General features: G+C 44.2%; 1 protein-coding gene across 1 annotated transcript in view; it reads right to left on the bottom strand.

Moving 5' to 3' along the window:
• The window catches only part of PARD3 (par-3 family cell polarity regulator), a 509,642-nt gene that overhangs the window by 5,437 nt on the left and 478,626 nt on the right, over positions 1-25,579 (bottom strand). Inside the window, 2 exon segments of the mRNA XM_080936664.1 lie at positions 3,216-3,343; positions 11,899-12,019. Coding sequence (XP_080792790.1) covers positions 3,216-3,343; positions 11,899-12,019 — 249 coding nt within the window.

The following is a 25,579-nucleotide window of genomic DNA, read 5'->3' as shown; positions in this document are numbered from 1 at the left end:
CTGGTGGGAGAAAACACTAGGGTGCCATGGCTGGTGCAAAGCAAGAGATGTATGGGAGAGCAGTCATACAACAGATACAGTCACCACAGGGGAGGAAGAAGAGGGAACACAGCGCAGGAAAGGGGAGGAAAGCTATGTTATGGGTACTACGTGGTGCCAGTGCACAGGTTCAGATAGAGAGCTTCCTTTGGATACCAAATATTTTTGATAGGGCTTCTACTGCTGTGATAAAACACCATGACCATAAACAGCTTGGGGAAAGGTTTCTTTCAGCTTATAAGTCTCTGGTTACACTTTCACTGCTGAGGGAAGTCAGGGCAGGGACCTAGAGGCAGGTGCTGATGCAGAGACTATGGAGGAACAGTACTTACTGGTGTGCTTAGCCTGCTCTCTTGTAGCACCCAGAACTACCAGGCAAGGGGTGGCACTTACAAGTGGGCAGGATACTTCTACATCAATCACCAACTGAGAAAAATTACCACAGGCTTGCCCACAGGCCAATCTTGTAGGGACCTTTCCCCCCAATTGAAACTTCCTCATTGAAAATGACTACCTGGTGTCAAGTTGACATAAAACTAGTCAGTACATCAAAGAAAGGAGCTCATTTTGGAATTAAAGAAAACATGCTAGTCTGGTTGAGAGCCAAGTGAGGGGCTTCCTGGGGTCCCCCTTACTCCAGACTGGCACTTCAAGCTGGCAATTGTTTTCCCACTGATAATTGTGGTCATGACTCCCGCTCTGTCTTTACATGTCATAGAGTTTACACATTAGGCTGGCTCACGCACACTCCTGATTCAAACACCTTCTCTACCCCAGACAATGCAGTCTTGATTGCTTGTTTTAGTTTATGTTTCACTCTGCAATTGAGCTCACGTCTGCGTGAGTCACCAGACGTCAAGTGCCTCTGACAAGAGCAAAACATGTCCCAAACTTGGAATTGACTGTTGCTTATAAAGGTGGCCTGTATATCCCTCTGACCTCCCGCTAGAATCAACGTGCCCCCATACCACTGCAGCAGCAGCCAGCTGTGAGTGGGAGGGCTGGTAGGCTTTCTGGCCTAACCTTTCCTCAACATGCCAAGGCTTGCATAGAAGCCATTCTCCAAGAGAAGAGAGTATGAGGCTGAGGGCCCCAGTCCCTCTTGCTAAAACTTGCAAAACCCTTTACTCTAGGATGCCTGCTTTTCTTGTATCTAAAGTGAATGAAATTACTTGAGTGAGGAAGGTACAAGCAGCCAGAAAGGAAAGTTCGTTTGTCTACTGTGGGAACAACACTTAAGCAGCTGTAGTGCTTCCAAGAGCAGAAGTTTGCTTAAGCTTTGTTTTTTTCAGGTGTTTCCTGGAAAAGGAAGAGAGAGGGGTCTACAAGAGAGGGAGGTTGAGGAAGAAAATGAAAGAGGGAGGGGGAGGGAGAGAGGGAGAGATCTACAGGAAAAAGGAAGGGTGAAGAATAAATATGGTCACACTAGATAACGGTGACAGTCATGGTCAATTGGACATTCAAAATAGCGAAGAGAATGTTGTGATTGTCCCCAATACAGAGATGACATATTGAAGTCCACCAAGAAGTACATGAGTATGTGCCAATTAACATGCCCAGGAGGCCCCAGGGCACCTTCCTAAGTACCAGGGGTCCTCCAAGCTTTTCTTCTTTCAATATTATCTTCACCCCTGCATCTTCTGCCTCTCTTACTTAGCTGCATTCTCCTTCATGATATGCACTTTGTTTCGTAAGACTACTCTTAAACCCAGTTGAAATAAATGAACCAACAACCTGCCAATATAAACTAGAACACAGTCCCTAGAGGTCTGATATGTCATGGCTCAGTAATGTGGCCATGGAGGTGGGACCACAGCCGGTGTGTAGACCTATCCCACCCTCAAGCTTGCCTTTGAGGCAGAACACCAGCAACATGGCTAATACGGGTAGTTTGATAGAGGTAGCGCTCCATAAACTCTCATGGTGCTGCCTCTGCTGCAAATTCACACTAGGGCCCTTTCCAAAGTCCCAAGCCTCAGAGCACCACAGGGAGACTCACACCTGATGACACTATGAATTCCAGAAGGGAATCCCTGGGTGGCTATGGGCTCTAGTCATGTGGTGGCGGATGTCAGTGTGTCTGGAATTCAAGTATGTTGGAAGAACTTACCCACTGGGACTCTGAGAAAGCCATTCATTTCCTTCATTTTTCTGAATTGTTTATTGGCAAGATGGGAAATCTCCAAAGAACCTTGTGTAGACTTAAACCTCAATGCCTCTTACTCAATGTAGGCCAAATGACCTCAACGGCTAGGCTAATCCCTCCATCACTGAAAGATGAGATGAATGTTTCAAAGATATACAGCCTCACAAATGTCAAAAGACAGCTGGATGAACTAACTGGTTAGCACATCAATGCCCCGTGCCATTGTGGAAGCTTGCCTTATATCCCTCTTGGATAACCACTGTAAATGTCTAGATCCTTGAGGATATCATGAAGGAGATTACTTTAGAGAAGCTTGCATTTATCAGAAAGTGAAGCAAGCTTGTTTTACCCGGATCAGCCAATGCACAGATACGCACTTACCTGCTTCAAACTGCTTTGGCTCAAATTCACAAGTTTTCTTTGGGAGGAAAAAAAAATCTAATGGCTGTCACACAGAGGTGACATGTTCAGAGGAGTTAGAAAAATCTGCAAGTTTTGCAATGTTTACTCTGCACTATAGTTTCTGGGAGGAAGACTTAGACGAAAACATAGTAGCAACTTCAGTGTGTGTATATGCATGTGGGCAGCGATGTGACAAGAGTTCTTGTCCTTTCAGTGGACACCTAGAGTAGAGGTCTCTCCCCTCATAAGCTTCTCTTGCTTGGTTGTCACTTAATGAGCCAAATACCCCTGGGACTCTCCACTTTTATACAGAGTGACAGCAGAGACGGAGGGCAATTAGAATGAGGCCACCCATCCACAGAGATGCATGCACAGAGTGCTCTTTCCTGTTGTAACAGAGCCTAAGTGCACACAGCAGCATTCACCCAAGAACCCTAGAGCCTGACAAGCAAAAGTATCGTTACATTCTCTTTTTTTTCCAACAGAGGGGAATTTCCCTTTTGGTATGTATATGTTGGCCTTCTTAGTGGGGTTTACTTTGGATAAGAGGTGCCACACCCAAGCTAAGCATGACTGTACTGCCCACTTCGTGGTGACCCTGGTCCAAGCTGGGAAGGCTGTGGCTCACCTTGGCAGTGAGCTGTACTGGCGCTGGGCCTGCTGGAAGCTCTCTCGCTCCTCCTGGCGCTGCCGTTGCACCTGAACCTCTACGGACACGGAGTGCCGACCACTCTGCGATGCTGGCCTTGAGCCGGACTGTGGGAGAGAGACACAGCTCATCAGTAAGTGAATGACACCTACCTTGTCATGCCAAGAGCAATGTCACCTCAGTTCTGCTTCTTCTGCTGTGCCAGGGATCTGACCCAATGCCTGACTGAATGACACTGCCAAGCCTCCAATGCTGACTCTTACTAAGGGTCTTTGAAATGTTTTATGAACTCTATGATTTTTATCTATCTATATCGAGTTTATTTTACTTCATTATTTTGAGACAGGATGTCATGTAACCCAGACTGAGCTTGGATTCACTGTGTGACTTTGAACTCCTGATCCCCTTGTCTCTACTTTCTGAACACTGAGATCAGAATGCCTGATTTATGTGGTACTGGGTATGGACCACAGGGCTCCATGTATGGGGCAATCGGCAGTGAAGGGTACCTTGATTCTCGGTCGAGATAAGTAGAAGCCCCGGGACCCTAAGGGACAGCAGGAGCTTCCTAGTCTCCCAGGAGATCAGGCCCCTCTCATGCAGCTACAGCTCCCTGAAGTAAGGTTTGAATCACATAGGTAGGTCATGCCCCAAATCCCTTTCTCTACAGGTAAGAATGTGACGTAAGATCAAGCCAGGTCAGCCACGCCCAAGCCCCTCCTCCGCAGGTGAGGATGTGACCACATGTCATGTAGACTCAGGACAAAAGCAGAACCATACTCCCAAATATGTAGATGAGATATTCCCAAGCCCTCAGGCCAAGCCAATAGGAAGCACCTGTTGTCAGACTCAACCATCCCAAAACGGTATACGTGAGGCCTGTCCAAAGGTGTGCAGAAATTACTCCATCATCTGAGAGCTTCTGTCATAAGAGTTGTAACATTGCTGCTTGGGAAGAGATTTCCTCTCCCAAAGCTCCCCTTCACCCCATGCTGGAGTCTCCTGCTGGCCCGGGATCAGCCAAAATGAAGATGGGGCAGCACCAGCAGAGGAGGTGGCAGAAGCAGTGCTCCCCTTTCTAGAATCCCTTTCCCACTTATCTGAACCCACACATCTAGCCAGACCCAGCAGTGGAGGTGGAGGAAGCCATTCGCCCTCCCTGACCAGAGATCTCCGTGTGAGGCCTTGGGCACCCAGCCCCACGGGTAACCACTATACCAACTGTGCCACCTCTCAGCTAAATTCTCACTCAAACTTATTTGGGAAAAGAACCATATCATATCTTGGCTTTAACTGTGGAGTTTGGTTTGGGCACAGCATTTAAAATAGAGCAGCCACTTGCTTGGTAGGTACTGACACAGGCAGTAATTGACATTCCTTATGAAGCAAACACACACACACACACACACACACACACACACAGAGAGAGAGAGAGAGAGAGAGAGAGAGAGAGAGAGAGAGAGAGAGAGAGAGAGAAGCTCAGAAGTGAAAACTGGGCTCAGTTGGTAGTGGTACACACTTTTAATCACTCCTAATACTCTAGAGGCAGATCTTTGTGAGTTTGAGGCCAGCCCGGTCTACAGAGCAAGTTTTAGGACAGCCAGAGCTATACAGAGAAACTCTATCTTGAAAAAAAAAAAAATCAACAACAAAAAGAAGTTAAGACCAGAGGGCTGGTAACATAGCTCAGTTGGTGTGATGGTCACTGAGCATGTACAAAGGAAGTCCTGACTTTCTCTCCTGTATTCAATAACATGAACACAGTAGAACACACCTGCAATCTCAGGACTTGGGAGGTAGAGGCAAAAGTATCAGAAAGTGAAGGTCAACCTAAATAGAGAGATTGAGGCCAGCCTGGGCTACATGAGACCCTGTGTTGAACCAACCAACTAACCACCATAACAAAAATAAAACTTTGCTACCATAACTGACAAAGGCAGGAGGAGTTCATGGGCCTGTGACTTAAGGCTGGCTGAGCTGGTGAACATTTAGTGGTGTCTACTTTTATTATGACATGACAGCTAAATTTTGAAACTAAAGATTGACTGAAAGGGGGTACTGTTACCAAATATAGGCCTTCTGTATCTAAGGTCATAAGCCAAAGAAGACCAGGGACCCTTAGACCCTTGCCTTAGCATGGACCTATGAGCTTATGAATAAGGAATGAGCCAGTTTAAGTAATAATGCATCTCCCTGGGTCAACAGGAAGTGGTAACTGGCCAACTTGAACCTAAGAGCTATCTTTACTCTACCTGGTCACATACTCTGACCATCAGGTCACGTGTGGAGCGTGTTTTTCATTTACAGTGGATTGTTAAGTTTATACACTGTGCTGTGTAGATCAAAATACAACTTCACAGAATACCCAGGGATGGCTTACTGCTACTCTGCTTTGGCAACCCGAGACACCCATCTTGTTGCCCATCCAATTTGTGTCCCTCTGTGACACTGTGCAGTATACGTATTCCATGTGAAGAATATCAGCTAAAAAGCTCTAACTGACTTTTCTATTAGCACTGAAAACCAGTGGCATGTTATGACCCCGTAAATAATGTCCTTAGCACTCATAGGAGAGTGTTAAGGTAACGTGAGTCCCACTCCCTGAAGAATACCATCCCTGCATGTCTAAAGAGAAAGTCATCAGCATCAACTGCTCTCTTTCTGCCAGGATGAAGCACCTTATGGACTGGTCAGCAACAATAAGGCAATGTCCAGGGCATACATCTAAAGCAGATATGTTCAGCCAGCATATGATTAAAAAGGTTCCAGCACAAAAATAACATTGCAAGCAATTAGACTTTATGGTACCCAGTCTGTGCTGGTGGAAATTCACAACCATACTAGCTGGGGCAGATGTGTGACAGAGACTATATCCAACATAGCTCAAACAACAAAAGCACCATGTATCTTCAGCATGGGTGGGAAATGGTTCAGTGGGTATAGTGTATGCTGTATTAGCATAAGGACCTGATATTGGACCCAAAACCTGCCTAAAGGCTGGGTATGGTGGTGGGTACTAGTAATTTCAGATCTGGAGAAGCAGAGTCTGAGGAACCTGAGGCTTACAGGCCAGCCAACCTAGTTGGTGAGCTCTTTTAGTAAGGAGCTTTCAGGAAGGTAGGAAGGACACACACATACAGAGAGAGAGAGAGAGAGAGAGAGAGATGATTGATTTTTCCCCAGTGAATTCCTGCTTTGATGCACATAGCATCTTCTAAATTAATAAAGACTGGCATCTTCTCTCCCTTCCATGAGGCAGGATGCCACTAAACTACTGGCTAGCAGTGCACCTGCCAGACCTTTGGGAACATCACCAGACAGGGAAAATACATAAAGTTCATACTGCACCTCCAAAGTTTCCTTCCTCCTCACCATCGTGAGCTACCCGCACATGTCAGGAAGGCGCTGGCATTCTGCAATAGGATTTAGTAAGCAGCAATTTAAGCTCACGCTGTTTTCTGACAAAATGCTTACCGGGACGTGAAAAGAAAATGGAAGATCTTACGAAAACGCAGGTATATTTTTAAGTTGTTTCTCCTGGCAGCCTGAAAATTTGATTCTGACAGAGGGGGAAAGAGTTGAAGGGCTGTTGTTTCTTCTACTGTGCACTTTCTGACACTGTTCAAACCTTGTCAGTTGTAAGTATATACTGAAGCTCTGGCAGGCTCCAGCAATGATCATCACAGGGACTGAAGCATGCACAAGTGAATGACTGAGGTGCTGACAGACTGACACCTCATCTCTTTCCCCAAACCTGCAAAAGGCCATGCCAGTCACCTTCATCCTTAAGAGGCAACTCTAATAGGCCTCCTGTCTTAGGGAAGATTGCATATGACTAGTGCATAGCGAGAAGTTGATAAAATCACTCTGGCAAAAGTTTAGACTTGCCCGAAGTAAGAAGTCACTTCCAGCTTCCAAACCCAAAACCAATGACGAAGAGGAGGGGAGGAAAAATAGGAGGAAGAGGAAGAAGAAAGGAAGGAAGGAGGAGGCAGAGAAAAAGAAAAGGAGGTGGAAGAGGAGCTGCCAGGTTTGCACACATGATTATAATCCAAGCAATGGGGAGACAAAGACAAGGTGCTTTAAGGTCTCACTGGCCAGCCAGCCAGCAAAAGCAGTGAGCTCCAGGTTCAACAAGAAACCAAGTCTCAACAAAAAGAACATGGATGGTATCCAAGAAATAATGGAGGTGGTTTTGGCCTCCACATACACACACACAGTATTCTCTCAAAAGTTCAGTGCAGATCTCATAAGCATTATGAGAACAGTTGCTGAGAGGTAATCCTACCTTCAAAGGCTAAACTTCAGTCCCCATGACAGAAGTACAGCCATGTATCTGAATCAAATGTTACAAAAATAAAGATGAGAAAGAGAGAACAGGTAACCCCATAGAGGAGTCCATGTTTTCAACCACTCCCATTAGAAACAACAATGTGTGTGTGTTGGGGCAGGGATGTTTTCTGTACAAGTATGAAGGCCTGAGTTCAGATGTCCAGAGCCTGCAGAACACCCAGGCTAGCCCATTTACAGCTCGTAGTTCAATGAAAGGTTCTGCCTCAAAATGTGATAAAGAGTAATGAAAACAGCATCTACAGTAACCTCTAACACACACACACACACACAATCACAAAAGAAACAGTTGTACAGAAAATCCAGGTGCCAGCAAAGAGTCCCAACCCTAAAATTCAGGCAAAAAAACAAAGCTGCTTTACCTGCAAATTATAAAATCATGTAGGTCTTGTTTGTAATGAAATAAGAAATGACCTTTTAAATTAAAAAAAAAAAAAAAAAAGAGCCCCACGTGCCAGGTCTAAATAAGAAAAGACATTGTTAGAGAACACAATGGAATCTCTTCCTTAAAACCACAAAATACGCCTGTTGCTTTTGTAAGTGAGCTGCAAAATATCAGTCTTTATCATGATTAGAAAGATGCTACTTCAGATCTGAGAAAGCTGAAAAATGCTGGTTTCATCCTGGGAAAGAAAAAGCTATTAAAGACCTCCACAGAGTGCCACTGAATTTGCATCTAGTAAGCACTCCTTGCAGCTAATTAAAATTATTCTTTGGTTATTTACAAGAATAAGACACAAAAAAGCTAAAATAATTAACAGACTAATGAGGAAAACTGTGTAGATAAAATGTAAAGTTAGAATAGTAACTAGAACTAGGCAATATGTAACTTTTTACAGTGTATTATAAAGGTAGCAATAAATGTTAGTTAATTGATAGTTACATACAAATTTCAGAATTTAGAACATACTTGGTCATTTAATTTCATATAGATAGAAAAATAGTGTGAAGTGTGCATATATACATACAGACCATCTCTAATTCTTATAAATAACCATTTGAAGCTTTTGTATTTTCTACCTGAATATGAATAATAAAACTTTGTAAATTTTACATGTGCTCAAGGCACATATAGGAAAAAAAAAGTTTGTGTGTTTTATATAAAAATGACAAAACACAATATCCCTTTAAGGCAGAAGGTTCTTATTTAACAAGTTAAACATCCTTGACTCTCATATGTATTCCTTACTGGTTACAATGACAATTTAAGGGTCTGATACTGGGTAGAAAGAAGTTTTATCCAATTAAGTCACACAAATGATTCACTCTGATTAACTGTGGATACTGCTAATGATGGTCATTATCTTCTATAGTTCCCTTATTTACAACTTTAACCACGGTGAAGCCATCTTGTGTCTGTCTCCCATCCAATACAAACCACACTTGGTCCTGTTTAACCTCCCAGTTCAGATGGGATTGGGGGCCTTCAGGGTGGTACAGCTGAGACAACTTTTGTCTGTTTTGGTGTCTCAGTTCTCTGCCAAACCCTTGTTCTGTCAAACTCTTGTGGGCTCTGAATGCTCCGCAGTTTAAATGTTACTAAGAACTTGTGTAAACGCTGAAAAGTCCTCAGAACACGGCTTCCCCTGAATTCTTTGTAAAGGCATGCTTTGACAGTCTCTCTATCGGAGCTTCTGTCTCTGAGATTTTCCTACCTGAAGCACCTGAACCTTGAGAACTAGGTACAGATCCACAGAGCAAGCCATTAACATCAGCAGCTCTTAGCACCCAGTAAACCTCCTCTGCAGATAGCACGGGTACATAGAAGTTTGCCTTCAGGGGTGGTTATGGAGCCTAAAGCAAGGGGTCTACTTTGCTGTAGCAAGGGGCTTTTTTTCATAAGAAACTGATACCCCTCTGCTGCTAAAACAGCTTTCTCTAGGAAAAAGACAAGGACTCCCCTTGCAGTGTGAGCTGTGGTCACAGGGAAAGGCTGATATCTTCTGAATGAAGGACAAGGAACAACTAGCAAGCAGCAGCAGATGCCTTGCAAGTCATTAATGCAATGGCAACAATACCAAACCTGCAGTTCTCAAATCCCCCTGGCTTCTGTGTACTGGGCTCCTGATGAGACCAGGCAAAGCATTGGTAAGACAGAAAGAACCATTGTAAGCCCACACCTTTCAGGAAAGTGGAAGGAAAGGCAGATTTTTCTGTTGGTTTGCCGAGTTCAAGGAACGAAGCAAGGACATTCACACTGACATTCACAGGGTCAGTTCTTTCCTTGAAGGATTAAACTTACTTTCGGTGGCTACGGACTGGGAATAGAAAGGAATTAGCAATATTATTAAAGTCTCTGTTACCCACTTCTCAATTGCTTCAGCCAGTGCATCGAATGTGGGTTGCACAAATCCCCCAGCATTCTGTGCTCTTGTGTGTAGACCTGCAGTTTAATACTTTTTGATCAATCGTAGTTTCTGTCTAAACCCAAGATTCCATAATAAGGAACACCCCAGCGCCCCAGCTACTTCTTAGTAACTTGCCCTAAGTTACCTTAGGGAAGAGTTAAGGCTTTGTTTAGGCTCTGCCTGCATGGGTGGGGAAGAACATTTTCTGGACCTATGCTCTTCTAAAGGCCTTTTGTGCCACAAACCAGCTCTTTTCAACCCAGGTACTGTCTTGAACAAAAGCCCATGAGCAGGTAGTATTCCACACTGCTGGGGTTTACACTGAACCTTCCAAAAATAGATGAGGAGCTACCAGGTCAGCAAACATATGGGAAGAAAAAAGATTCCTAGCTACTGACAGGACAGTAAAAACTGGAGGAGCTTACACTCTTCTAGGTCACACTTAGCAGATCTCACCAAGGGAACAAGGAGAGCTGATGTTAAGGTGACTGTGTAGAACAAAATGATGGCTGCTGTAAGCTCACTTGTGTGATCACTGAAAAGAATTCTCAACAAGACCTCAATCATTTGCAAATGAAAAATAAAAGGTCAACCTCTGATACACAACTTAGGAAATTATTCCATACCTGAGGTGACCAGTTTGCCATCCAAGTAACTGCCTGCACTGTCAGCCTTCCTCTGGTCAAGGAGGACCACATGTCTAACTCAAGTCTTTTCTCATACTGTTCTTCCTCCGCCCTGTCCAGAAGTCTGGTACATTGCGTTTTATTCCTAGAACTGTTTTGAAGGGGCTCATCAACATCTGGGTACTAGTCTCCTGGGCTTTTGTGCCTCAAGTTCAAGGACAGCATAGCTGTCCCACTATGGTTCTTAGACATCTGACCATTCTTATATATGCTTGAGCACAGCCCCCCCCCCCCCCCAATTCGGAATAACCAGTCCTGACCCCTGAATCCTCATCGGGATGGTAGCACATCCTGGCCTTTTACCTGTTGGTCTCTCTCATCTCAATCATAGAAATTCTCTGTAAATATAATTCCTTCTTCCTTAGTCCTCCAGGTAGTCGGTGAGGGCTGAGCTGCCACCAGGGCAGAGGAGTGTTTGCCTCTGTGGGCAGCTCTTACTGACTCATTCCCACCCTTCCAAACAAACCTTCCCTGTCTCCAGCCCCAACTCTGCTACCATCTCTCTACCCAGAAGGGCCACCAGGTTTTGCAGATGCAGGACACAGGAAAAACAGCCAGAGTTTTATTCTAAAGAGATCACTGAAATAGCCTCACACAGGATGGATGGGAGTGGAGGTGAAACCAGATAAACAGGGATTTGGCAAATACTTGGAAGGGCTGGGAATGTGGCTCAGTTGGTAGAGTGCTTGCCTAGGATATGTGAAGTCCTGGGTTCAGTGCCCAGCACCACAGCTAACTGGGATGATTGATGCACATATGCATCATGCTTGGAGGCAGAGGTAGGAGGATCAGGAGGATTTCAAGGTTATTCTTGATTATATAGTGATAGGCTGTATGAGGTCCTGTCTCAATAAAACAAAACAGAACAAAACAAAAAGTATAGGGGGGTAGAGGGAGAGGTTAGAGAACTGAAAGTTACCAATCTCTGTTTCATAGGCACAAAGGCTCATGAGCTGAACTTAAGTTGGCTCTGCTCTACAGAAAGGCACCAAGTAAACTTAATAACAAAGGCAGTGGAGAGCAGACACTCTGTGGTGGTGTCTGGTCACACAGCTATTTGAACCTATTACACAGCGGACAGATGGTAGAACAAGATACAGAATGAAATTAGCAATGATGGAACCCAGATGGAAATGAGGGAAAGGTCAGAATGCTAAAGGTCAGAGGGACTTGGCTCCATCTTGTCTTATTTCATAAAGGACTGAGGTCATAGCTCAGGGGCCTATCTTGCAGGGCAGCTGTTAGTCTATTTGCTGGGCTAAGGAACCAAACGCTCACCCAGGACTGCTCGAAGCTGTAGGTACGACGCCGGTCTTCCACATCCTCATCCTGTTTGGCTTGCTGGAACTCTTGCCGTAGACGCTGTATCCGGTCATGGTTGCTAGGAGTAGACCGATTGCTAAAAGAGAAGGAGCAGCCATGAGCACCCTCAAGAAAAGCAACCATAAATCACAGTTGTGAGGGGAAAGAAGGGCAGCTAGCTATGGGATGTTGCTCAAACAGGAAGTGGATTTTTACAACAAAACCTGGGCATTTGAAATGGTCATTTGTTCTCAGGACTTAGGCTCACTGCAGCTATTCCAGCAGAGCTCTGAGAGGATGAGCCGTGTTTGGAGGGAGACCTCTTCTGTAGCGATCTTTCAAGTCTCCCTTTCTATAACCTAGTTAGGCACTAGCAGCAAAGGTTTGGAAGGATGGGGCTTTGGCCATCAGAACAATTAAGGTCCAGACTAGCCCCTCCAGTTCCCTAGCCTGGAGCGTACCATTCTTCTCTTGACTTTTACATACGAAGCAGAGATAGTTATCTTCCATAAAAATCATCCTAATCAAGTGATGTGACGCTAACCTCCCCTGACAAACAGCAACAACACTCAGCTTCACAAGCCAGGTGTGGCACGTATCAATGGTTCTGACATCTGTGTGGGAAGCTGAGGCAGGAGGGTTGGAAGTTCTAGCCACGCCTGTCACTTTAGTGAGATTCTGTCTCAAAAACAAGACCAAAAATTAAAGTGAAGCTGGAGGTGTGCTTCCAGGGGTACATATAAGGCCAGCCTAGCATGTTTTCTCTGCAGAGCTGCATACAATAAATGTACACATGCACCTGTGTGGGCATCTTTGTGCATACTTAATTGTATGTTTATGCATGTGGATGTATAGATTTCATGTGTGTGTGTGCATGTGCATACATGTATGAGTGTGTGCCCATCCTCACTGATATGAAAGACCAAATCATATCGCTAATTCATTAGCTTCCTGTTCACATGTCATCAAGGCCACGCACAAGATATGATTTTCACAGTATAATGAGAAACATAGGAAAAAATCAAGTGGAGGCAGTATTTGAGCAAACCACTTGCTTAAACAATGATGCTTGCCCTTTGTACAGTATGGAGCTTCCTTTTGCAGGAAGAACATCTAGAAGAGTGGCAGAGAAAACAGAGTTTCCCCTCACCCCGCCACGTATGGAAACTGACATTTCAAGGGGGTGGCTGGCAAATGTTTTGGGTGGACTGGTCTGAGAGCGTGAAAGTTAACAGGTCTGTAATGTGCTGTTTCAAACCAGGCAGCTGCTGGTGCGGTCTCGAAAGTTTCCACCCATGCTTCTGAAACATGCAGACCAGGATTCCTACTACCTTTTAAAAGAGAAATATAGCTATCTCTTGTTCCAGGACATTAGCACTAACTACCAGCCTACAGTTCCTTCCTTTCAGCCAACAGTGACTATCTGGGCATGCTATGTTCTAGATGCCAGAGCAGTGACAGAAAAGTGAGAATTTCCCAACATTACTGTCCCTTTACTGGCTGAGTTCCTTTGCTCCCAACATGCATCAATGGAAGGATGATCAGAGGCAAGACTAACTATGAAGGTGCTCTGACCTCACCAGAACCACTGCTCAACTGTTTCCATGCACTAACATTTATGGGTCTCGTGAAATCCAAGCAAGCGATGAAAACCAATCTTCCACCGTCTGTGATGAGGTGAAAGTCATTTCCCAACAAGGTGGCTGACAAGGTCCTTAATTTCAGTTTTGCTGACCTCAGTGGCATTCTGAGATCAGCTCTAGAACTCCCCTGGGCCTTGATTTCCAAATCTTCCCAGTTTCTGTTCTTTCCTCAGGTTTCTTTCTGCCTGTGTTCTACAGGATTAAACAGGATTAGCAATAGCACTTTTCTGGCATTAGCCGAAGGTGGGCTTCGATGCTTTCATGATTGATGATGATGATTTCCAAGGATGGGAAGGCCATCAAGTACCCTTTGGGAGCACCCATTGGCAGTATGGAGGTGAGACCTGGCTTCAAGAGAGGGACTATTGTATCAGCTAACTTGTTTCTCAGGCCAGGCTGTGATGGGCCAATCATTCAAATCTGGGCTTTGAAAACTTTGATGAGCTCTTTTGCCAAGAAAGCCAAAGGAGATTTAAATATTCATTAGCAACAGTGACTAATCCCTACACATCCCAATCAACCCACATTAGAGCTGGTGCCAATTTAAAGCTGGTCTTTTTCTTTTCTCCCTATTCTCCCCACCCTGGTGAGAAATAAAATAAAAACACCACCAAAGTAGATTCAAGAGATGACTGAGACAAAAGAAGTCTTAATGAGGAGTGCAGAAATTGCATTTCCAGAGACCCTACATCGTGGGGATCTGTACAGAGATGATAGGGCGTTAGGATGCACTTATGAACATACAAAAGACATCTTTAGTCCAAATGCTAACACTTAGTCTTCTCTTGCAATACTGGCTTTTGTAGCTTGACTGCTTGTATGCGTACATGTGTATGTACATGCACATGCATGTGTGTGTACTATTTGAAGAAGATTTGCTTTAGTTCAATAATGATGTAGGTTGTTCTACTATATTCTGGACCCTGTCTTTCAGAGACTTCTGGTCCATCATATACACATGGTGTAGTGGGACTTAGAGGTCCATAGAAACAGGACACCTGGGTTGGAGCCTCCTGTGGGCCTGGTATGTTTTCCCCTTATTTGTGCTAAGCGTAAGTGGAGCTTCTGCAGGCCTGCTAACTTGACACTCTTGGTATACAGGATGAGGGCGCAGGTTGCACAATGGCACCTGTCCCCACTCACTGGTCTGAAAATGACCATCTAGGAAAATATAGTAAGTGTGCTACTTGTGAAGACTGAGGCAGCCAGTCAGGGAAGGGCCCGGGAGTACATTCAACAAGCAGGCTCTATAGCTGGGAAGGCTCCAGGGCCTCACTGGCAACTAATGGGGGGTAAAGAGTCCATGATATGGAGGCATCTACCTGCCATGGGGTGGGGCTAAGATTGGGGGAAGGGCGTGCTTGTTTGCTTTCTTCCTTTCTTTTGTTCTGTTTGTTGGGTTTTGGTTTTCCAAACTGGGTTTTTCTGTTTAACCCTCACTGTCCTGGAACTCACTATGAAGACCAGGCTGACCTTGAACTCTGAAATCCACCTGCCTCTGCCTCCTGAGTGCTGAGATTAAAGGTGTGTGCCACCCCTAGCTGAATCAGTGCTGGAGAGCTCCCCCTGGTGGTGCAGATAAAGTAGAGCCGGCAGGCTGACCAGCTCAACTACCACCCAGGCCCAGCCGGATCCAGGGCTCTGAATCAGCCCATCCCCCAAATCTGTATCATCTGCAAATGGTTAGGATGCATGAAAAGGCCAGTCCTGCTGTTCCAAAGCGACAGGATCTCCAGCACACAGAGCAACAGCAGGATAACGGGGAGGAGTCCTGACGAGGATCCAATATTGATGTTCTGTGATACTGATATCACAGAAGCCTGAGATCTGGAACCAGACCCTGGACTCGAGAATGTTCATTGCAACAAGTGAAGGTGTGTGGACAGAGGGGTAAGCCGTGGGACACACTGTGACACACTACAGCTTCCACAATGAGACTTTCTGTGTTGTTGTGTGTACATGTATTATTGGCTATGCTGCGTGATGGGAAAGTCACAACAAATCAATTAAAAGTAAAAAAAAAAAAAAAAAAAAAAAAAAAAGTTGTGTGCCATCACAGCCCAGGCTCTTCTGATTTCTACCTTAAATTTAACCATTGACTTAAAAAAAAAAAACACATTAATTCAAAACAAGCCAAACACAAGAGGGCAGTTGGCAGCCAGCAGCTACCTCTACTTTATATTCTGTATTGCTGTTGTCTGTTTGCTGTCCTAAGTCGTTTATTTCTACCGCGCCAACTGTAGCCCCACAGTCTCTGACTGGCAGTCGGAGGAACAGATGCAGCCAGTTTAGAGAGAGGGTGCATCCTGGGGTTCAACATACCGTGGGCAGAAAATATTGGGGGTGGGAGGAAGCTGTTAAGCTCATGACTTAATTTTTTTCTGTATGTTTTAACACGTATGGGTTTTTGACAGGCATGCATACCTGTGCATCATGCATATGCAGTGCCTACGGAGGCCACAAGAGGACATCAGATCTCCTAGAACTGGAGTTAGCAGAAGATTGAGACTACACGTGGGTCCTGGGAATTGAACCCAGGTTCTCAGGAAGGAAAGCCAGTGTGCTTAACCGCTATGCAATCTCTGGTCCCTTAACTTTTTGGAACTTTGGAGCTTTATCAAACCACTTATTAAAATCACAAGAATGCAACAACTTCTGTTGGCTCTAGAGAGACGGACCTTTTTCTTCCAGTGCTCGGGCCGCTGGCTCGGCAACCCATGCCTAACTTGTAAACTGCTGTTATTCTGTACATAATAAAACATACTGATAAGTTACATAGTGTTCATATGGTGTTAGGTCTTGTAAGCCTAGACAGGATTTAAAGTATATGAGTGTATATTCATAGATTTCATATGTGGATATCCTTTAATATCCTATAAAGAATTTGGGCATCCACAGACTCTGTTATCCAAAAGGAAAGCCTGGTGGCTACTAAAGTGTACCAAATATCTGAAAATGGGCACTGCTCTTACAGCCTCCTAATCCACCTTCTTCTTCCAATCCAAACAGAGCCTGGATGAACTCTCTTGTGGACTTGAATTTTGACCCATCTTCTTAGAGGAGCAAAGAGAGTTTGCAGAGGGGAAGGAATGCTTAATGCAACTGACGAATTTTTTACAGACTAAAAATACCATGGCATTTGCATTTTCAATTATGCAACAGAACTCTGAAAACCCAGAAGCAAGGGTAGAGCATTAAGACCCCAAATTCGAAAGGAGGGCAAGCCAGTCATACATTTGTTAAATAGGAATTTCTACCTTGGTCCTCTGGTTATGCCCATGGAAGAAAGATGTGAATGCCAGTATGAAGGTGGACAATAGGCCTGACTGGATCCTGGCCAGCCTTCTCTGGTCCCCAATTGGCACAGTATCTGATACTGAAGAAGAAAGTAACTAAATATGGTACGGGATGCATTTGTTCAAATAGTTCTTCCCCCACCTCCACTCTCTCTTTTCAGCTTTCAAAATTCTACCAGGAAATCAAATTCCACCTCCATGAAGCGTTTCCTAACTTCTCAGGCCAGCTTTGTACTTAGTTCCCCCACACACACCCCACCCCTGGCCTGTGATGGAAACGCCGATACAGTGCCTCTCAGAATGAGTATGCATGCGCCTTTCCCTCAGTCCTGTTCACGGTCATCACCAGTGGCTCGTGGCAGAGCCCATTCATCATCCAGCAAATATTTGTGAAGCTTACACTTTAAAGTGGCTCATGGCTCTCTCACCTTCTTGTGTGCTGCCTTTCTGAAACTCACCCTCAAGTGTGGACAGGACCCACCTTTTTCTAGTCAATGAGGTGGAGTCACCATTGTTGAGTGTGTGAGATTACACTTACATGACCACCTAAGAATAGGGGGTCCATTGCTACTCACCTCTGGAATGGAGCTGCCTGCTCCAAGTTCCACAGTTGCAAAGAAAGAGCAAGGAGGTCTGGACTTCCCCACCAGAACCTCCATGGAATAGCCAGCCTCACTATACTCTTCACTGTCCACTATGAAACCCCGAGCTGAACCATGACTGGGATACAGATGTGTGCTGTCTGGAATGACTGAACTTGTGTTAATTTGTTAGGCAGAGAAAACATAGCTCACTGATATTGGTCATGGTCAGATAGCTTACCCTGTCCAACGGAACACCTACAGAAATGGTAAGGACAGGGATTCTGAGATGTGACTGTCATGGGTTTGCTGCTCCATGCTCTCGACAAGAACATTTCCACAGTACAAGAATGCAAACAGGACCAGGGAGGTAGCTCAGTCAGTGATTTCTACATAAGCATGGGAATCAGATTTGAAGCCATGTAGAAAAAGCCAGGTATGTTGGCACACCCTTGTAATCTGTGTATTATTTAGGGTTCCTACTGCTGAGATAAAAACACAATGACTACAAACAACTTGGGAAGGAAAGGTTTCTTTCAGCTTATCACTCTGAGGTCACATTTCCATGGCTGAGGGAAGTCAGGACAGGAACTCAAACAAGGCAGGCAACCTGGAGGGACTCTGCTTACTGACTTGTATTCACAGCTTGCTCTGTCTTCTTTCTTATAGCACCCAGGACCATAGGGGGTGACGTGGCCCACAGTGAGCCTGACCCCCACCCAACAATCACTAATTAAAATAGATCCCAGGACTGTCCTAAGAACAATCTGTTTTCTTGATTAAGGGTTGCTTTTCACAAAGGACTCTAGTCCATGTCAAGTTGGTATAAAAACTAACCAGCAAAATCTGTGAGGTGGAAACAAGTAGATGCCTGTTGGCTTTTCAGTCAAGCTAGTCAGAGTTGCAAGGATCCCTGTCTCAAAAAACAAGGTAGACAGAGACTAAGGAAGACGTCTGCGGTTAACTAGTCATATATATATATATTCAGGCAAGTGTTCACATATATACCTGTAGACTGACAGACCATACAGAGAAAGACAGAGACAGACAGAACAAGAGAAAGAAGTGGGGGAAGAACTTAGAGCTAAACTAAGTCTGTATCTAAGCATCAAGGGAACTCAGCCTAGAACAGAGCAGAACCTAACCAGTCCTTACCAGGTCTTTTGCTATGCACCACCCACCACAGTGTGCTCTCAAGACCTCCCTCCCACAGGACCCCCAGGCACCACTTAGGCTCCACTCCCAGCTCACTCAGGTTAGAGTGTGGCACGGGGTAGCTCTCACTTGCTAAAGTGATGTAAAGATACATACAACTTTGTCCTTATACTGAAACCAAATAAACATGGCCTGTTGCAAAAACAAGCTTCTCAAAAAGAACAGGGAAAAATAGATGCTTGTAGTACAGGGGAATTCTGATACTGTCATTTATAAAGATGGTCCCTGCAAAAAAGTCCACAAAATAAACACTGGTATAGAAGATACAACTTAAAAATCAATGTCTACTATATATCCTAACAAATAAAGCCATGGAACACCACAGATACAAAGTGTGTTCCATAGATATCATCCTGAATGTTGGAGGTGGGAGGATCTCTACTTAAACTAAGTACCACACTCTGTTCTGAAAAATCAGTACTAAAGAAAATTTGGATGTCTCCCCACAGCCTGGTGAGCCTTATGTTCCTAGTGTCTATGTTTGAAGCAGACAGGTGGTTTGTATGTGCTCAGCCCAGAGAGTGGCACTATTAGAAGGTGTGGCCTTGTTGGAGTGGGTGTGGCTCTCTTGGACTGGGTGTGTCACTGTGGGGGGGCCTTAAGACCCTCATCCTATCTGCCTGGAAGCCACTATTCAGCTGGCAGCTTTCAGATGTATAATTCTCAGCTCCTCCTGCACCATGCCTGCCTAGATACTGCCATGCTCCCACCTTGATGATAATGAATCGAACCTCTGAACCTGTAAGCCAGCCCCAGTTAAAGGTCGTTTATAAGACTTGCCTTGGTCATGGTATCTGTTCACAACAATAAAACCCTAAGACAGAGACCCAGGTGCTGATGAAGCTTACTCACATGTCACCTACAAAGAGATATTCATTTAGGGTCCTGGGCTTATCAGGAAGCCTTCAAATCATCAATTTCAACAGGAGAGTGCTCAGCCACTTCACTTTTGCCTAATCCTTAGCTCTACCAATTTACTTTCTGGCTTAAGCTCAAAATTCTATTCCAAATGCCAGTGAATTTCACACCTGTACTGGGCACCCAATTACTGGAGATGCAAAGGGCCATTATTCTAGTCCTAATAAAAACACAAGAAGTTAATTTCCAGATATTTTAGATCCTGGAAAAAAGCAATCTATACTCAACCAAAGTTTTTCCTACTGAGAAGTTTCCATTGTTTTGACAGCTAGCCTATTCATCTATGTGTGTGTGTGTGTGCGTGCATGCATATGCTTGCGTACCAGAAGATGATGCTAGTATTTTTTCCCCTTAATTACTCTCCACTTTATTGATAGAGATAGAGACAGAGTCCTTTGCTGAACCTGGGCTCACACTCATCTGTTTTGTTGAGTTGGACAGGTCAGCAGGCCCAAGAAATCTTGTGATTCTGACTTCTCAGGACTGTTAGAAAGGAACACTCTCTTTTGTTTTTCCTACTGGCATTCAAATCTGGAGCATTCTTCTCAACCTGAGGTACAATCAGCAAGGTGGGGTGTAGTGGAGATCTGTCTTCTGGAACATGGTGGTTATTCTTAGGAATATAACAATGACATTAAGGGCCCCACTCTGTGTGTAGGTGCATATGTGTATACATGTCTGTGTATGTCTGTACACATGTGAGTATGTTCATGTGTGTATATATGTGTGTATGTGTATGCATGTATGTGTGCACATTTGTATATGTGTGTATCTATGCATGTGTGCCTGTGTGTGTGTTGTATGTGATTGGTGAGTATTATACACCTGAGGATGCAGACCAGAGGTTGACACCTGATGTCTTCCTCAATTCAGGGTCTCACTAATTATGCTATAAGTTGCAGGGATCCTCCTGTCCCCATCTCCCCAGCACTGATACCATGGGTATAGACAAGCGTGCCTGGATTTCTGTGTGAGTGCTGGGGGTGTACTTTGGGTGCTCGTGTTGGCACAGCAGCAAGCACTCAGAACTATGGTGTCTCTCCTGACCAACATCTCTGCCTTCTTCAGAAGAGGTCAATGGTTGCCATCCTTTGAAAACCTTCGCTTCTTTTTGGTGAAAAGGAGTTTTTCTAGGCATTGTTCTGTTCCCAACTGACATGGCTCACATAGCTGAGTTAAAATTTGGGTAGACCAAAATGATATAGGGCAAACTAATTCGAAAGCTGACAATACTAAAGCAGGCTGGTCAAGGATGCAGGATTTCCACCATCTTGTCTACTCCGAGATTGATGAGGAATGGGAGGAGGAGTGGGGAGGCTAAACCAAGAGATGCATTGGCTACCAAATTACAAATAAAAATAGCTCCTCCACACAAGCTTCATTAAGTTTTAGCAGCAAATATCTTGGGGTTTTACACTCAGGCCACAGGTCATAAATTTGCAGTACCCCCCCCCCACTCCACCCTGTGTTTCACAAACACCTGAATTCAATTTCTCTTTGGGCTGTGAAGCAAGAATGTGATGTTCCAATTAATTATGCATGTGAAGCTAGCTTTGAACAGGGGCAGATTTTTTTTTGTGAGGGAGGAGGGTATTTATAGTGTTTGGTATTTTGGGAGCACGCTCTTTCCCAACATGGCACTCCTATGTTGGTGGATGAATCTAAATCCAGTCAAATATAAACATGAAATAAACTATAACCGGTAAATATCTTATAATGTTTTCATTTTCCATAGAATAACCCAGATGTATAAGATATGGGCTGTGGTCTTATTGGGTTAATGGATTCCAGGTAGAAAGATCTCTCTGCCTGTGTACAAATCACCCCCAATAGAGCTTTGCCTGTATACAAATCAATCACTTTAAATTGTACACAGGCATCTAAACAGAGACCAAGTAGCTCTATTTATATGTGTCTATGTGCACATGTGAATTTAGCCACTTAGGGAATACTGAGTCACCTCCAGTTTCTTTTTACAGTTTTCCTCATCATCTGTAATATGAAAAGAATTATGAGAAGCTTGTGCAAATCCCACAGGCGCTCCCTCCGCTCAGCTGATAAAATTCATCTCCAGATTGTGACACCCGTGATTTGTTGGCCATTTCACACCAATTCCACTATAATAAATCATAACAAATTAAAACCATAGAGCTATACTCTCTGGGTTAAAAAGCTGGTCATCACGACTGGTTAATCCCAAGTTCGCTCTGATAAAGGCAGTTCTGAGTCCCAGGATGCTTTGTGGATCACAGGGAGGTCGCCTCACCAGTGGGAAGCTCGTCTGTCCTCTGTGGCCCCTGGTAACAGCCCTATCGTTTTTATAAGTAGCTCTCTTTATCACCATCATCACTCTTCCTTATTAGCCTGTCAGTGGTCGCATGCAGGAGTGAGGGGAATTTAGCTTTGCTTGAGGGGAGCACCTCTAGCTGCAGTATATGGGCACATACAGCTTTAGGACCCAACAGTAAGCACACTTGGAGCTCTCACTGGTTTTCCCTGACAGGAGTCAGACACAAGTCAGGATGGCTTCTACTCAGAAGGATGACTGCTTGTGTGATAGTAACCCTTCAGAGGAAACAGTTGCCTAAGTCACAAACGCATTATCATTATTATTACTATTACTAATTTTACCATCATTGTCATCACCAACATCATCATTACTATTATTAATTAGGGAGGTATTACTATATGATACTCAGGCTGCTCTTGACCTGCTAGGCTTAAGCCATCATTATGCCTCATACTTGGATTTTTTTTTTTAATTACCAGTATAGTGGTGAGATGGCTCAGTGGGTAGAGGCACTTCATTCGACACCTGGGTTCTATCCCTGGAACCCACACAGTCGAAACAGAACATTCAAGTCATCCCCTGATTTCCACGTTCACACAGTGGTGCACTTACATATATATCTGCACATGCATGAGAGATAAAACTAAAGCAGCAAAACAAAATTTTAAAAATATATCCATGTAAATCTAGCTATCAAAGCTTTTATAGAAAAAAAATATGCTTAAATAGAACTTTTTCAACAGATGGTATTTGATGAGAGAACCATGTAGGGCCAAAAACACCAGAGACAGTAGAAAGAAGGAGTCTGGGTGACCTTGTGGCACCCCCCACACCTTACTGAACAAAGTTGGCAAAGGGCAGGCAACAGTCAGGTGCTGGGTCTGATCCCTAGTCAGCTACCCAGTAATCCACCCGGCAGAGCCATAAAACCAAGTGATGGGGGCGGGGATGAGCTCATCTACAAATCTAAAAGCATTTTGGAAAGTACCTGTAAGGTGTTACACCTATAAGAAATCACACATGATATGAAGTCATTATAACCTGGTTAATAACCCTCAAAGTATACTCCTCCCACAAGTTGCATCTCTCCAACTATACTATGACTTGTAAGAAAATGTGAGGCAACTTAGTCAGGGAGAGAGGTGCTGTAAGTTTAAGGTTGTATTATTCATTCAATACAGCCATCAGGGATGCAAGGGTTAGCCAGCTGTGACCCCGAGTTAAGGTCTGTGTCTCAAACTGAGATAGACATTCAAGAGGAAAAGGCAGATGGAATTCAATGCCCATTTATTTTTTAAGAGCAGAGAAATAAGGGGGGGGGACAGGAGTTATGAACTTTGAAATTAAAAAAGCAATGAAAATTAAATTACAAAAGCTGATAGATTTTAGTGACAAAATAAAATGATTATCATGTTCTTTTTCATATCAGAGAAAAAAAATTAATCGCACAAACGTGGAAACTAATTATCGAACCATTATTTTAATTCTTTAATCATGACATGATTACACAGAACCAAGGACTAACATTTTCTTTGTTTCTTTTTTTTTTTTTTTTTTTTTTTTTTTTTGCGTTCTCCTGTCTTTAATGATAGCATAATTGCGAAATGCTATAGAAAAGAAAGGTGTCTGTTTAAAGATAAAATCCAAGTGCGATACAGGGTTTGATTCCATATTGTATTTCAATTCAAAATAATAGCAAATTTTTATACGGGTTCCTGAAATGACTCAAAATGGGAAACAATATAGTAAGGTGCACGCGCGCGCGCGCGCACACACACACACTCTCTCTCTCTCTCTCTCTCTCTCTCTCACACACACACACACACACACACACACACACACACACACACACACACACACACGGCCAAAACAGTTTGTAATAGACATCATTTTGAAAGTTGAAGTAAGAGTGAGGAAATGCTTTTTTGCTTGGGGTGGGGAGGAAGAGAAGGAGACAGAAGAGGGCAGCAAGAAAATGGGAGAAGTTGGATATACCCAAAGACAAAAGAAAACTTTCTATATGTCTGCAATAGCTACTTCCTGATGTGATATGTGAAAAAGCAGCTCATAGCTGGGCCACATTACGCTTGCCTACTGTTCCAGAGGAAGGGTCCACGAGGGGCTATGGGAGCAAGAGGCTGGAGCAGGGAGCCGAGAGATCACAGCGGGAGCACCGGAAAAACTACGGAGAAGGCAATGCTACCTACCTTAAAGGCCCGCCCCCAGTGATGTGCTTCCTCCATCAAGCCTCTACCTTCTAAGGGTTTCGAAATCTTCCCAAACAGTAGTCAACCAGGGACCAAGTGTTCAGGTACATGAGCCAACGCAGGACTGGAGGGGGCATTTCTTCTTCAAACCTCCACAGCACCACTGTTTCTTGGTATTTTTAAAGAATTTTACAATGCCTCCCCCATTTTACCTTTAATTTATGCATCTTTATTAATTTTATAACTAATAGTATAGCTTATATTATCTGCTCATTTTATAACTTAAGTCTAAATGTCACCCAACTCAACCTCTTGTCTCAGGCTTTGTTCCTACATGAGGAGATTGGGATTGTTTATATATAAATATACAGATTAAATATATATGTGTGTGTGTGTATATATGTTCTTGAAGCTAGAGAGTCTTGTGTGCTTTCAAAGTCCCTTACATGTGATGGTTCCTATATGCTCAAGGAGTGGCAATGTTGGGAGGTATTGCCTAGTTGGAGTGGGTGTGTTCCTGTGGGTCTGGGCTTTAAGACCCTCATTCTAGCTCCCTGGAAGTCAGTCCTCTCCTAGCATTCTTCAGATGAAGATGTAGAACTTTCAGCTCCTCCTGTACCATGCCTCCCTGGTTGCTGCCATGTTCCTACCTTGATGATAACAGATTGAACCTCTGAACCTGTAAGCCAGCCCCAATTAAATGTCTTGAGAGTTGCCTTTGTCATGGTGTCTGTTCGCAGCAGTAAACTCCTAATCAAGACACATGTACACTGTCTATATCCTAACGCTACCTGAAAGGCTGGCTCCCAGCAATCTTGCTTCATGGCAGATGCTGCTCTGACCACCCAGTACTGGTGACTCTCCGGCTTCTGCCCTGGAAGAGATAGGGTTGAGATGTGTGCTTCCATGCCTGACATATGCCAGGGCTGGGGTCCAGTACGTTGCTGTGCTATCCAGCACCAGATTCTAAAACTACAAAACTGTAGCTGAGGAAAATGAATCATTTTATCCTTTATAAATTGTCTTATGTAATAAAAAAAACCTTCACTTTTCTGTTGAAAATGCTCAAAGATTTTTTTGTCTGTTTTCAGTGGGCTTTAACTGTGAGCTTGACACATTCTAGAGTCATCAGATAAGGTGGTCTCAGGAGATTCAAGGGCATAGGGCAGGGACATGGATTTCAAAGCCAGCTTCCATATGGAAGGTCCGGGAGGCAGAGCAGTGCCAGGCTCTCCTTGAGAAGAACAATGGGCACAGACATCTAGCAAAGACAGTGAGAGCCTTCACCAGCAGAGAGTTACCTGCCTTTCCATATTTCACACCATCTGCTGATGCCCAAGGACCAGTGTGCGGAAGGCTACACCAGGACCCACAAGGGTGAAATATGGGGTTAGCAGCAGCACAGAAAGCCATGATGATTAGTCATGTGACAAACAGTGGCAAACAGAAACAGCAACAGCTCCAGGTAGAACATGAGCAGCATCTGAAGCCTGGCATTAGTCGACAG

The sequence above is a fragment of the Micromys minutus genome, assembly GCF_963924665.1.
Source record: "Micromys minutus genome assembly, chromosome: 24".
NCBI lineage: Eukaryota > Metazoa > Chordata > Mammalia > Rodentia > Muridae > Micromys > Micromys minutus.
This window is presented reverse-complemented; position numbering and strand designations above follow the sequence as displayed.